Consider the following 13,385-nt stretch of genomic DNA (forward strand, 5'->3'; position numbering starts at 1 on the left):
TTTCAGTCCTGTGATAGTGGGTTCTTTAGGGGTCGAAGTTTCATTTCTAAAGAAGTATTTTAGGCGTATCAATCTATAGAACTTCTGTAATTCAACTTCTGTCTCAAAAGCCCTGGCTTGTGTTGTTGGAACGAATGACAGTCCTTTTGATAAAACACTAATTTCCGCAGGTGAAAGATCATGAGAAGACAAATTATAGATAGGAATTACCAAGTTTGTCCTGGTGCTGGCCAATTTCTGGTATTCATCCGCGGGGGGCCTTGTGGTCTGTTGCGTCCGCGTTGTCCCCTCCCTCAAAAAACTTGTTGTGGGGGAGGTCCTGCGGGGCCTTGTTGCCCTAAGTCTGATCCAGTATGGAATAGGGCCTAACTTGCCCTAGGCTAAGGTTGGACTTCCCTACCTAAAGACCTGTGTCAGAAAGTTCAACTGAAAAGTCTGTCTGTGTCCAAAAGCTATGCTGGCCCTCACAACTTAAACAAAACAATGTGCAGAGATTTCAACCATAAACTAAACAGTGTTCCAAAAATAAAGTTCTGATCTATTTTCAGCTTGGGCTTATTCTTCAGCCCCCCCACCCGAATATCAATGTTTAATATAATATTTAATGTACCTTTGTGTGGACTTGAAGTAATAAAGGTCAGGATGCCCTTCCTCAAGTTCCATATAGTTCCAGGGCAACACATCTCAGGGTTCCTTTCTCCAAGTTCAATATCAAAGGGTGAAACAAAAAGAAGTATTTTGAGGCTTTGTTCTTTAGACTGCGTTTTAACAATTCTTTACAGTTCAGGGTTCTCTTCACCAAACCTGGTATGCACCAATGATAGTTTTCCTTTTCAACACAAAAGCAAACTGTCTTGTTGGCATATAGGGTTCTCCGGTCTTGGCTAGGTGGCTTCTCGGCTTCCATGCAAACTCTCAGGACACTTCTCAGGTAAGGCCAGTTTCTGAGACTGACTAGTTTCAAGACGTCGCAACCTAAGATCACTGAGTTCCGTTTCTGCGGTACTGTGTTTATCTGGAGAGCTTTCCGTATCTGTTATCCTCTGTTCCATCTGTATAAATCCACTGTGCAACGTCCTGCAAACTCCCACCGTGGCCGAAAACCCATCATAAATATTTTACATTTTTCCCAAAGGATGTTCGGGTTTGGGGCTGTTGTACGATTGTCTGAGAGAAAGTTGTCAATGCTCTTTGTCAGTGTGGAGATGTATGCTACATTGGTCAGTTCCATAGGGTCCAGCGTCAATGTGGGTATGGGGGGGGTGTATGGACCGGAATCGTTTCAAAGCCATTACCCGAGGTGTGTGGTCGGATAGTATTCCGTCTAAGTATATGTGCCCCTCAAACAGGTGCACATGTTACCAACCCGTAAATATGTCGTCAAGGTGAGAATAAATGCCATGTGGAAGTGAATAAAAGGAATATGCTTGGGTGTGAGGGTACGCTCTATGCTATACATCTATAGCGCGAGATTAGACAATGAAAATCGTAATGCCGACGTAGCCAGAGAAAAGTTGTGATTCGTCAGGGTGGACCTATTTAATTGAGGGTGCAGGACACAGTTAAAATCCCCCTCCCTATGGGCATATTACTTCCCTAGCATATTTAGATAACATTTGTGTAATAAAGAGTGCTGTGTTGACATTAGGGTCAATAAGCATTTATTAGACACATTCGCCCCGATTCCGGTCATCCCGTCACTATCACCACCCTACGCTCCCTCTCTTTCTGGATTGATTGCACGGCAAAGGGGATCCCCTCACCCCCCCCACGCTATCCAAATGAGCACCCCACTAGTTTATTTGGAAGTCTAGGTGTGTTTCTTGGAGCGTAACGATGGACAGTTGCTTCTTGGCAGTGTAATGTGTGAGGTGTAGGCATACCAAAAGTAATGGGAACCATCGTTACCAGAAAGGATGGGGGTGGGTTTGGGACCAGTTCCAGGTTCACCAGTCCATATGCAAAAAGATCAATTTGCAGGGACTTAGTCATATCAGAACGGCGGGCTGCTCTCCCTTCTTGCATGATACCATGTTCATATAGTAGAGCTTTCCAAACAATTGATCCCTTGCAATTCAATTCCCATCATGCTTCACTAGTTACAAACTCACATTTATTGGCAATACACCCAAGTTATAAACTCCTCCAGACGCATGGGTTCAGTTCAAGTGTTAGTTCTGGGATTTCTAGGAGCTCTCCATGCGGTTTTTTACTGCATCTAATCGTCAGATATGACTGTTTGGCTCAATGTCGACTCTCCTCTGTCAAGTGGCCCCGTTCGCATCTCTGTGGTCTCAAGCCAGTTCAGGACCTCTTGTGGATCATCGAAGTGTATGTATGGTTTTCATTTTGGCTGGGAACAACAACATCTATTTCAGTTGCCGGAGACAGAGTTTGCTCTTGACAGCTTCAAACGTCCCTCACTGTTTCACTCCTCTGTGCTCTCCCGCCTTATCACAAGTACTGGAGAATCATTTCCCTGTCTTTGTAATTCAGGATCTTGGTGATGAGTGGCCTCAGAGGGGTTGCCGGAGGCGGCATTTGTGTCAAAAGCCCGGCAGGCCCTCTCTACTGCATATCCCTGGGATAGTTTACCTGGGCCTATCTCCTGTAGCAGAAGGGTCTCAATATAATCAGTAGGGTTCTGACCCTCCATATTCTGTGGGAGTCCAATTATTCTAATATTACTTCTGCGTAAGTCATCCCTTCTCACATGCACCTAGCACATCATGCTAGGCCAACTGGTTTTATTAATGTAACCACATTAAACCTCCCCTTTTGAAAACGAATCAAGAGTTGCAAACTTATTTCAATAACTTGGAAACAAGAAATCAATGGTTACAACCAATCTCCAACGCCTCTAATCAACAACGTTTGCTTACCCATCCATCTTTCAAGACTCCCTCAAGCTTTCATCTGCTCAATTCCTTTAAAGAGGGTAGATTCCACAAAAAGAACAGGCCAAGCCGAAAACAGCTGTCTCTTACTCTTTCTCTTAGCAGAATGGGATGTGACCAAGCATTACCTTTTGTAATGGCTTGGCAGGCAAAGAACAATGGTCTGGAGGGTTGCCCAGAGCAATGCCAGAGGTTAGGATTAATTCCAAACCTTCCAGCCAGCACCTCTTTTGTTTTGTGCTGACTTCTGCTTCCTTCACTCCCTGTTCCAAGGATTTTGTACATGTTTGTGGGGTGGAAACTGCTGTTGCAACGTGGTGAACTCCTTTGCTGCCTCTGTTAATCTGTTTTCAGTAGTGCCCACATGGTCTGATAGGTTCCTGAGATCTTGTCGCAGTAGGTTCACATTGACTTTAACCTCCCCAAACATGTTTTCTAGGGAGGAGCGCAGTGCTGCTATCGCTTCCAAGACCAACGACTGGCCTGATCGTTTGAAGAGACCTTCTGCATGTCAATGGTTTCTGCGTGAATAAATCAATTTTCGATTGTTTAGAGTGCAATTTTGGGCCTGTAAGTTGTAAGGGAGGCATGGTAGCACAAGTATGACACTGATACAAAAGGTACAATTTGTAAAACCTTTATTCAATTTTTGGGTTTTGGAAAAACTTCTACCATCAAATAATAACTAAAACAGTCTCAATTGAGTCTGTCAAATCAAAATGGCCTACACCAACGCAACCTAATGCCTGCCCTTTCGTACAAAAAAAGTGGGTGTAAAGGAGAATATGTATGCAAAGGAAAATCGGATCCACTTGAAATGACCAAATCCAAAAGCCAGAGTCCCAAAAGTCAGTATCTTTTTTAATTTCCCATTTGTTTGCACATATATATATGTGGGGGGAGACCTCCCACAACCTCCACACCTTACCCCTATACATTTTTATTAACTTTACCCCTCCCCCCACATATATATTTGCGAACAAATAGGGATCGGACTTTTGGGCTTTGGACTTTTTTTCCCTCTGTAATTTCGTACAATACCGGAAAATCAGTGTTAGAATATAAATAATAAATGTGGCTGAGTCAGCTCTCCTCCCCACGTTAGACAGCACAGAGTAAGGTGGTCCCCGTAGACAGGATGACACACTCTGGCTCAGGTTCTCAAAACAAATGCAGTTCAAAAACATGGAACGAGGCCCACCTGGCCTTCCATATCAAAGTCTCTCTTTCCAGCTTTCAAAACACAGTTCAACAAAAAGTTCACGCCGGTCTCCCTCAGTCGGGCTCGGATCTTTCAAAGCAAAAAGTTTATGTAGATCTCGCTCAGTCGGGCTCGGTCCTTTTCCTGATGTCAAAGACTTTCAAATGAACGTGGCTTTTACCATTGACCTTCGCAGGGCCACTTCGACTTTCCCTTCAGCTCACACTTTTATGTTATTTGCCCCAGTGTCTCTTGGTCTGGGTAGTTCGTTATTGTCCCGTCTCCATGTTAGTCTATTTGTTGTCTGATGTGTCTTCATGTGACGCCCTGATGCCTGAGGGAGACCAGCGCAATACAAATAAATATAAATAAAAGAAATAAGCACAAAAGTTCAACGTTCATCTTTTTACCCTCCCTCCCCCCATTTTTCACAGTGTTCATTTTGATCACTTCTCTTTTTATAGTTCATTCACTTTATCGCTTCATAACAAAAACATTTCACCTTTCATGAGACTTTTGAGTGGGCTACTTCCTCTCGCCGGACTACTCTGCTACTCAGTATCGCTGGTTTCACAGCTATCAGTAATTCAAAGTTCACCACAGGTCTGCCTTTTTCCGCTTCTCATCCACACGCTTGAAGACTTCAATTGTGCGATATACTGTTGCAACTTCAATCTTTCCGTAACACACACCGGTCTTTCATGTCGCTTACCAACTCACCAGCTGTGTGCATTTCTTTTTTGTCTTTGCAGTTTTTAATTCACGAGTCAAGGTTAATACCAGAGGTTTGGCCTCGCCTACCCAACTCTGCCGTTCACCCGGGATGGTCGCTGGTGTCCTTGTAACACAATGCAGTCTTCTTGTCTGGGATTTGGCCTTCTACAAGTTTCTTTCACAGCCTTTTGGAGGCTACGACTTCCAGCAGGGAACACCTGGGATTCTCTACTCTTTACTCTTGTCCCTCAGTCCGTTGCTCTGCTCCAGTAGGTTTGCCTTCGCAGCAGCTGTTCTGCTCTTGCTCGTGTTCCACCTTGCTCTGTGAGTGTCTCTATGTTCCGCCTTTTATCCATGTGAGGAGAGCTAATTGGTATCATATGTAAGCACTTAAAGTCAAGTGCCTAACTTTGCATGACCCGATTAGCAGGACATGTCCAATGAGATATGCAAGACATGTCCAATGAGATATGCAAGGGTTAGCCTCTTTACTCTCAGCCACCTTCTTCCTCGGCCTAGTGTTTGTGTAGAAAAAGGGCCCGGGAGATTTGGGACATTGGAGAGTCCTATAAAATAGGATGGGTCATGTGTACAGGAAAGGGGGGAATACCGCATCTCACCATCGGTCACTTCACCCCCACTCCCCGAAGACCCCTTACCCAGGGGATCCTCCCACACTGGTCCACCCACAGGGTCTGGATCCAAAGGTGAAAGCCATGCCCTGGCCACCTAAGAGAGAGATTCCTGGGGACTAGTAGGTGAGACACCCTTTGGGTTCTCAGAGTGTTCACTGTGCATCTCCCCAGTGCACTTTCAAAATATAAGGAGGGGTTGAAGTCCCTGGGTCATCCAGCATGGGCGCTTTCCAATTCTCCTGGGTAGGGCCCTCCGTTCCATTTGTGCAGCAATGTCGACTGGAGTGCAACACTGTCTCCATGTTGAGATGTTTTGCTGCCGTCATCCAGCCCAGGGCTCCTGATCCTACGAGAGCTATACCGGGGCTTCTAAGGCATGACTGATTCAGCCCACCACAGCACCATGGTCACTGGATCCAGGGCCAGCACCATCGCACAGGATCAAGTCCTCCCTTCAAGCCCACGCCCTGACCAACATACTCCCCGCCAGTGCAAACACTCCAGTCACCTCAACAGAGGTCCATCTCAGAGCATCCACGCAGTGGCTCTCAACCTGCAGGTTCTAGCCGTGTCTCACGGGAGCAGAGGACCGGCATTCCATATGTTTTTCGCCTTCCGGAGAGACCTCAGGATCTGGGCATTCAGCAGCCAGTCATCGCTCCGTCCCATTCTCAGATGGTAAGGCCGTCAGTTCGACTCATGGCTGCCATGTTGGTTTTCCTCCAACCACCTAGCAGTCAGCGATTCCTCTTCCAATCCTTGAATAATCTGGGCAAGAGGTGGACGTTATTTAGCACCCAGCTTTGGCATTACCTCTCAATCCCCTGTGACTTTATTCTCCCAGTCCTGCCGATCAACCTGGGATCCCTGGTCCACCGCAGGAGCCCTTGGGTTTAGCTGCTCATCTGTGCTGCTCCGGCTCCACCCATCACATAGTTTTCTTTTTTAAACTCTTTATTGTTTTTTACAACACATAACAATCAACAACACCAAAAAACATCACACTACAACTGGCACTACATGTTGGATTCCGCACTGCGTCACCCATCTTCTTGGTGCATTGGTGTGGCCTCCCCCAATCTCTGTCCTCTTTTTGTCCATATCCCCTGGGCCAGGCCTCGTCCAACTTGCCCCACTTCCGCTGGCGTCCCTCCTCGCTGTGGGTCCCTCTTCCACTTCGCTGCCGGCTAGTGAGTCTTCCTCCAGCCCACTGGGGTCTTTCTTGCTGTGCCCTTCAGTGCTTTCAAACAGCTCTTGTATGAGGGAGTTCTATGCAAGTATCTTGGCCCCACTTTCGTCTTCACCCCAACGCTCAGGTCCACACTGACGTTTCAGCTACCGTCCATTTCTTCAGATCTGCCCACCACACTTCTAGTGGCGGCCCTTACTTGTGTTCCATGCCATTGCTATGTGCTGCTTCGCCAGTATACACATTAAGTCTTTCATTTTTGCTGTATGTGTCCTCTGTTTGCCGCCCCTTGGGAACGGCCCCAGTAGATAAGACTCCGGATACCACCCCAGCTTTTGGATCCCTCCTGCTGCCGCTCTATCTTTAACAGTGTCCCAGAAGTTAGTTATCACCGGGCAGGACCAGCTCATGTGTAGCATATCCGCCTTCTCCGCCGCACAGCATGGGCAGCTACGCGTTTGCTTGGTTCCGGTGATAGACATTCTCTTGGGCATTAGGTATGCCCTGTGTATGAGATAGAGCTGCATTTGCTTAAATCTCGCGTCCCTGGCGACTTTCTTTGCATACCGGATGGTTCTGCACTATTCCTCATCCTTGAAGGTTTTTTGGAGTTCCTCCTCCCATCTTGCTCTCGCTTGCAGCTCTCTCCTGTTGTTGCTGCCCAGGAGCTGTTCATAGAGTCTGGATACTGTATGTCCTCCTTCACATCATACCACGCGTCCAGCTCCCCCTCGTTATCATCCCCCTCGGGTAAGGTCTTCCACCTCTTCTTGATCCTCTGGACCATGCTGTTCTACAATAAAAATGTACCTCTATGTATGTCTTGCTCTTCCATGAGGGTCTGGAAATCCACCCATTGTCCATCTCTCCATAAGTCCCCAATCTGGGCCACTCCCTTATCTTCCCACTGTGCACGATATGTTGCTAGACCTCTTTTGAGGTGACTGGAGTGTTTGCACTGGCGGGGAGTATGTTGGTCAGGGCATGGCCTTGAAGGGAGGACTTGATCCTGTGCGATGGTGCCGGCCCTGGATCCAGTGACCATGGTGCTGTGGTGGGCTGAATCAGTCATGCCTTAGAAGCCCCGGTATAGCTCTCGTAGGATCAGGAGCCCTGGGCTGGATGACGGCAGCAAAACATCTCAACATGGAGACAGTGTTGCACTCCAGTCGACATTGCTGCACAAATGGAACGGAGGGCCCTACCCAGGAGAATTGGAAAGCGCCCATGCTGGATGACCCAGGGACTTCAACCCCTCCTTATATTTTGAAAGTGCGGGTGTCGACTAATCCCACGAGGGGAATTTGGCTGGAGCAGGGGTCTCGTGTCCCTTGAGTTTTCCATGCCCTCCTCCATAGGATCAGGCCCAATTTGACCATGTTGGGGAGCGGCTTGATTAAAGGTTTGTCTATCCGTAAGAGCTCCCTCAGGTAATATTGTTGTATTGCCAGCTGAAAAAGCTGTGTCTATGGATGTGTCATCTCCCAGCCACCGCACCACAAATTGGAGTTGTCCCGCCAGGTAATAACGTTAAGTCAGGCAGCATGATTCACCTCCCTCCCCAATTCGTAATCCCTCCGTAAAGTGGTCAGCGCTGTTCTATTCCTCGCCCCGCCCCACAGGAATTCCCTTGCCATTGTGTGGAGTCGTTTGAAGAAGGACCCGGGAATATTTTATGGGATGTTAGTGAAGTAGTATAGTAGGCGGGGCTGTACCGTCATTTTCAGCAAGGCCACTCTCCCTATCATCCACTTTGGGAGCGTCTTCCAGAACTTCATTACTTTCCCTATTTTGTCTGTGTCCTCATTGACTTTTGTTTCATTTAAGTACTCTACATTCCCCTTTGCTTGTGGGAGAGGTAGTATTTCAGTGCAGGATGCCAATGCAGGTTACCTTCAGGTAGAGTTGTGACTCTGCATACCGAAGGATTCGATATTGAGGTCAGTAAGGGATCCTCCCACTGTCTCCATGTAGATGATGACAATGGCCAGGGAGAGATGGATCTTTCACATAATGCATGCCAGTGGGTGTGATGATGTCTGTTAGTGTGATAGGACTCAAACTAGGACAGGACTGTGGCATGAGGGTGTAGAGTGTCTTGGACTTTCTGGTGCTTGCGCTAGTATTCTCTTGTCTCGCCTATGTTCCCTGTTCTTAGCCTTCCTTTGAATACCCCTGAGAAGGTTATATTCTTGTATACTTGAGGTCTGCAACCTTTAGAGCTCCAGATGTGTTGCACTGCAACTGCCATGATCCTTCACCATTGACCACACTGGCTAGGGTTGTTGGGAGTTGTAGTTCACATCTGGAGAGCCAAAGGTTGCACACCCCTGCTGTATACCATAGTGCTTTAGCTGAAAGCCCCTTTCAGCAGCGGAGAAGATTGACGACGTGTCTCTGTCTTTAGTATGCTGATATATTGCTTTCCTGCACTTGTTTGAAGACACATTTCTAATCGTGTTGCCTCAATAACTGTCCTTTATCGCTGCTCAAAATAGTCAACTTCCAGCTCTTTATATTGCTTGCAACACTGTGATTAGGACTCACTGTTTCCACATGGAAAATGTGGAATTCTAGGAAGAGTTAATAAACTTGATTTCTGATGTTCATCCTCACAATGCCACTCGCCATCTGATTTAAAAAAAAATGAATGTGCATTTCTTAACCTTCTAGTCACTGCTTTAATCTGAGCTGATGGAGCCCGGGCATAAGAAGCATGTCAAACAGAGTGAGGAACACTTAGTTGGTAAGTACAACATTGTGATTTATGCAGCCTATGTAATAATGTCTATTGAAAATGTAATGTTGTGATATTTATATAATACCCAATATCACAGTTCAGCTGCTGCTTTCTAGGTGCTCTTTAGTCTGTTAGATAAGACAACCGAGGCACGAGAATGGACTGCTTTTCCCAGGATCATATGTGGTCCCAAACCTAAGTAGACATTAGAACTCTGGTCTTCTGGTTATACACTCACTACTGTAGCGACTAGACCACATGCCCCTGCTGTGCAGGGCTCGTCTATACAGGTCTTGTAGGTATGCCTGGACAGCAACTTTGTGCCTGATACTTACCATCATCCCCTGATGCTTTGTGTGTATCCACACACTTTCTCAATTTGCCAGTGTTGTACACGGTAGATATACAGGGTTGTTGGCATGGCCCCATATGTGATAGGATGACATTTGCTAGGGTGTGCAAGCCCTAGCTTCTTTGATTTTGACTTCCAAAATGATGCAGGTAATTATGTCAACGAAAGGGGGGGAGGGTCTACTCATCGGGTCCCCATTCATAAAATGGTCCATTCCAAAATGATGGTGCAAACATGTGCCTTTGCTGAGATAGCATACATGCATAGCATACATGTACCCTGAGACCTAGCTCTGCATTGGCATGCATAGCATACATGTACCCTGAGACCTAGCTCTGCATTGGCATAGGGCAGATTCAAATGTCACATGTGCATGCCTGAATGCTGCTGGAACACACATTTCTTGAAGGCAGAAGTGACTTTTTAAACGTCTGCACCCAAATATACAGCCACAGCAATTTGATCTCGCACTAGTGTTCGCTCTGTGAGCTGGGCTCACCTATGACAGTACTGATGCATATTGGTTTCTGGCCTGACTGTCTCCACTGTAACTATGTAAGACAGTGGCCAGGGTGCTGCCTCTTTTGATCCTTGTGCAGGGAAGTAACACCATCCCCAAGGGCACAGGAACGTTCTCCAGGAGGTCTCCTGAGACCATCAGTGCTTCAGAGGCCTCACTGACATTATAAAGCCACTCTGATGCCAAGGTGCTGATCATTGGAGTCCCTTTGAAGTTGACAGGCATGCGAAAGGAGCAGAGTAGGAGTAGCCATAGAAGAGGAGTGTCTTAACCCACTGGCAGAAAGGGTCCCATCATCTTGGTTTCTTTTAGGCCTCTTTTTCTGTCCCCTTCATTTCCTGCCAGCAAAGTTACTCTGGGTGCAATGTCATAAGGCAAGGAGCACTTGTTACAACCACCTGAATTGATCCCTTCCAGCACGTCTGCTTCGGAACAATCCCCGGTCACATTTTGCTTTTAAAATGAGAGTGACACACCTTCATTCTTTTATTCGTCTCATCTCTTGGTGCACAAGAAGAACTCACTGGTCCCCTGTTGGCAGTGTCCAGTGCAGTGCATTCCAGAGTCCTCCACCAGCGAGATGAAGACAGAAGGCATCAAAGGCAGCCTGAGCCAATCTATGTCCCCTACCCATCCCCCAGGTAACAGAGGGGTGAACGTTTGTGGATCAATGCCTGCCTTTGTGCTGGCGGCACTGGAGCCAGGCTCCTGTTCACTGAAGGTGAAAGAACCCCTGCAAGCCAGCTTACTGTAATGGAAGTGTAGAACCAGGACAAGGAGTCCCACAGGAGACCCTGGATTGGCCCCACTCCCACCCCACCAGCAATCCTGAAGTCAAGGAACCACTCTGGCCCCTTGTTACCACATTGAGCTGCATGTGAGCTACACAGACGCTGGCATTGTCTGCCTGTCCCAAACTTTCTTTTGCCACATGCCATTGCTGCTTGTGAATCACACTGTGAGCTGGAACCAGTTGCCCAGTTCCACAACCCAACAACAATTCACTCCTTCAAAAAGTGCCTTGAAGCTTGATTCTGTTAAGCTACAAGAACAAGACAAAAAGGTTTTTAAACCTGTCCCCCTGGTCCATTTTAAAGGACCTAGTGACTTGTCTTTGTTTTTCTTCAATAACTTAACTTTGAACATTAACATTGTTGCCCAATCTGATTGCCTGATCACTCCTGCTCATCTACCCAAAGTGCCTTTTCAAAAGTCTGCATTCTGTGTTTTTTCTTTTTCTAACTGATTGTTTTTGCATTTTATTGTTTAGTTAAAAGTCTACATTTTTATAGATATTTGATTGGACATTCTCTTATTTTGCATTTGTTGTAGTTAATTTGTTTGGGTTTCTACTGTTATCAGCTCACACCCCTCTTGAACAGTTAGCCTGCTGGTTTAGTAGTAGTGTGAGGCTGACTCAGCGGTTCAGTCACTGCTCTCTGTGTTCCTGCAGAGCAGTAGTCCTTCCATCAAAATGCATTCAATATAAAAGAAATCAAGAAGGGTACCTGTGCTTTTCCTGGGGGTTTTCTCTTTCAATCCAACCTGAGCTCTAAACTTAGTTCTGTGGATTTGCTTGTTTTTTGATGCTGTAGGACACATGTCTCGAGGTCCGGTCTTTGGCCTTTTGTGGAGTCTCATGCATCATTCTGAACATAGTGTCATTACTACGGGGCCACCTTTTGTTCTTGGACTAACTGTGAGTCCTAGAATACATGTCTCATTTGTTAATGCCTCCTTTTCTCTCAGTGCCCTTAAAAATCAATTTGACTTAATACATATGAATCGGAATTGGCTCCCCATTATCTCAAAAAGGAAAATTGCATCTTTTACAAGGGTTTGAGCTCTAGAATGTATTTTTGAAACAGCAGCATCTTTTTAAGTTGGCGAGAGTGTAATTGGACAACATCGCACAGCAAGCACTGTAGAAGAACAGACAAGGTTTGGGGAATAGTGGTGAAGGGCACATCCTAATTTGTAATTTTGTTAAACTTCATGATACAGCCCCAAACCCTACTGCTGTTCAGAGTTTGGAATACTTTTCAGAGTTTGGAATATTAAGCAATGCACCTTCAATACAACCAGTTTTCTATCACAAATATTGCTTCCTATATGCGAGCCTATAGGTAAATAAATTTAACCACATATCAACACTTCCATCTCAACCATCCCTAGAACAAAATGGCCAACATGTTTATAGTTTTCAGAGAGCTCTTTTGTTTATGCTCAGACTTTTATGTATTCACATTTTTTGCCAGAATGGTGGAGGAAGATATGAGAGTAACGTGATGTGATCAAGATCACACACTTTTGGGGAAATAATGAAGGCAATATTCAACAGCAGATATCCTGGTTCCATATTCTACTTCTCCTCTTACAGTTTGGTGCACACATATATGGTCAGGGCAAGCAAGCTCAATAATATATTTGTTGTCCTTTGGGTCACAACAATTGGTATTCATTTCCTTGTTTAAGCTTAAAACAGGATGCAGCATATATGGCAGCTATTTTTCTTGTCTGTGGAAGCCCAGCCACCAGAAATAGACAGTGCAGTCTATCATGTGCTTGAGTTGTCTGAGAAGGTTCTATGACTCACAAGGGATGTTACCACGAGTGTGCTAAGTAAAAATTCAGCGTGTCATGTGATGTTGACAAATTGCAGCATTGCTCTATATCTAATAATAATGTCGGTCTACTAACCATGCTTGAGCTGGGCTTTTTGTATAGTCCACGCTTAAAAAATTCCCTTTGAGGAGAAACCACTTTTAGCATTTAAAACACAAATAAGGCAGACTAAGGAAAGGTCCTTTGCCAAGGATCACATCTTTTTTTCATTGCATGGAAGCTGTGTTTTCCTGGTTTAAATGTTCGCAATTTAGCCATATCCTACATCCCCTCCAGTGCCATCTTTGTTTTTCATCACCCCAGTGTGCAGCGATTCCTGCATAGTTGCCATTCAAGTCACAAAAAGATCTGTATGGGTCCGATAGTATATACAGAATTTCTAATATTCAAAGAGAAGGTTGTTTTGAAAATATATATTGTTTTTATTGTTCTTTAATGAACAAAATTAAATATGAAATACCTAATATTTAAATGAAACATGTTAAAAAATAAAACATGAAAACAAACTGCAC

General features: G+C 45.6%; 1 protein-coding gene across 1 annotated transcript in view; it reads left to right on the forward strand.

Moving 5' to 3' along the window:
- The window catches only part of STOML3 (stomatin like 3), a 355,332-nt gene that overhangs the window by 26,602 nt on the left and 315,345 nt on the right, over positions 1-13,385 (forward strand). Inside the window, exon 2 of the mRNA XM_069639736.1 lies at positions 9,310-9,382. Within this exon, the coding sequence (XP_069495837.1) occupies positions 9,331-9,382 (52 nt within the window). The 5' untranslated portion in view covers positions 9,310-9,330. The remainder of the gene's footprint in view (positions 1-9,309; positions 9,383-13,385) is intronic.

This window comes from Ambystoma mexicanum, chromosome 7q, assembly GCF_040938575.1.
Source record: "Ambystoma mexicanum isolate Mex_15411 chromosome 7q, UKY_AmexF1_1, whole genome shotgun sequence".
Taxonomy (NCBI): Eukaryota; Metazoa; Chordata; class Amphibia; order Caudata; family Ambystomatidae; genus Ambystoma; species Ambystoma mexicanum.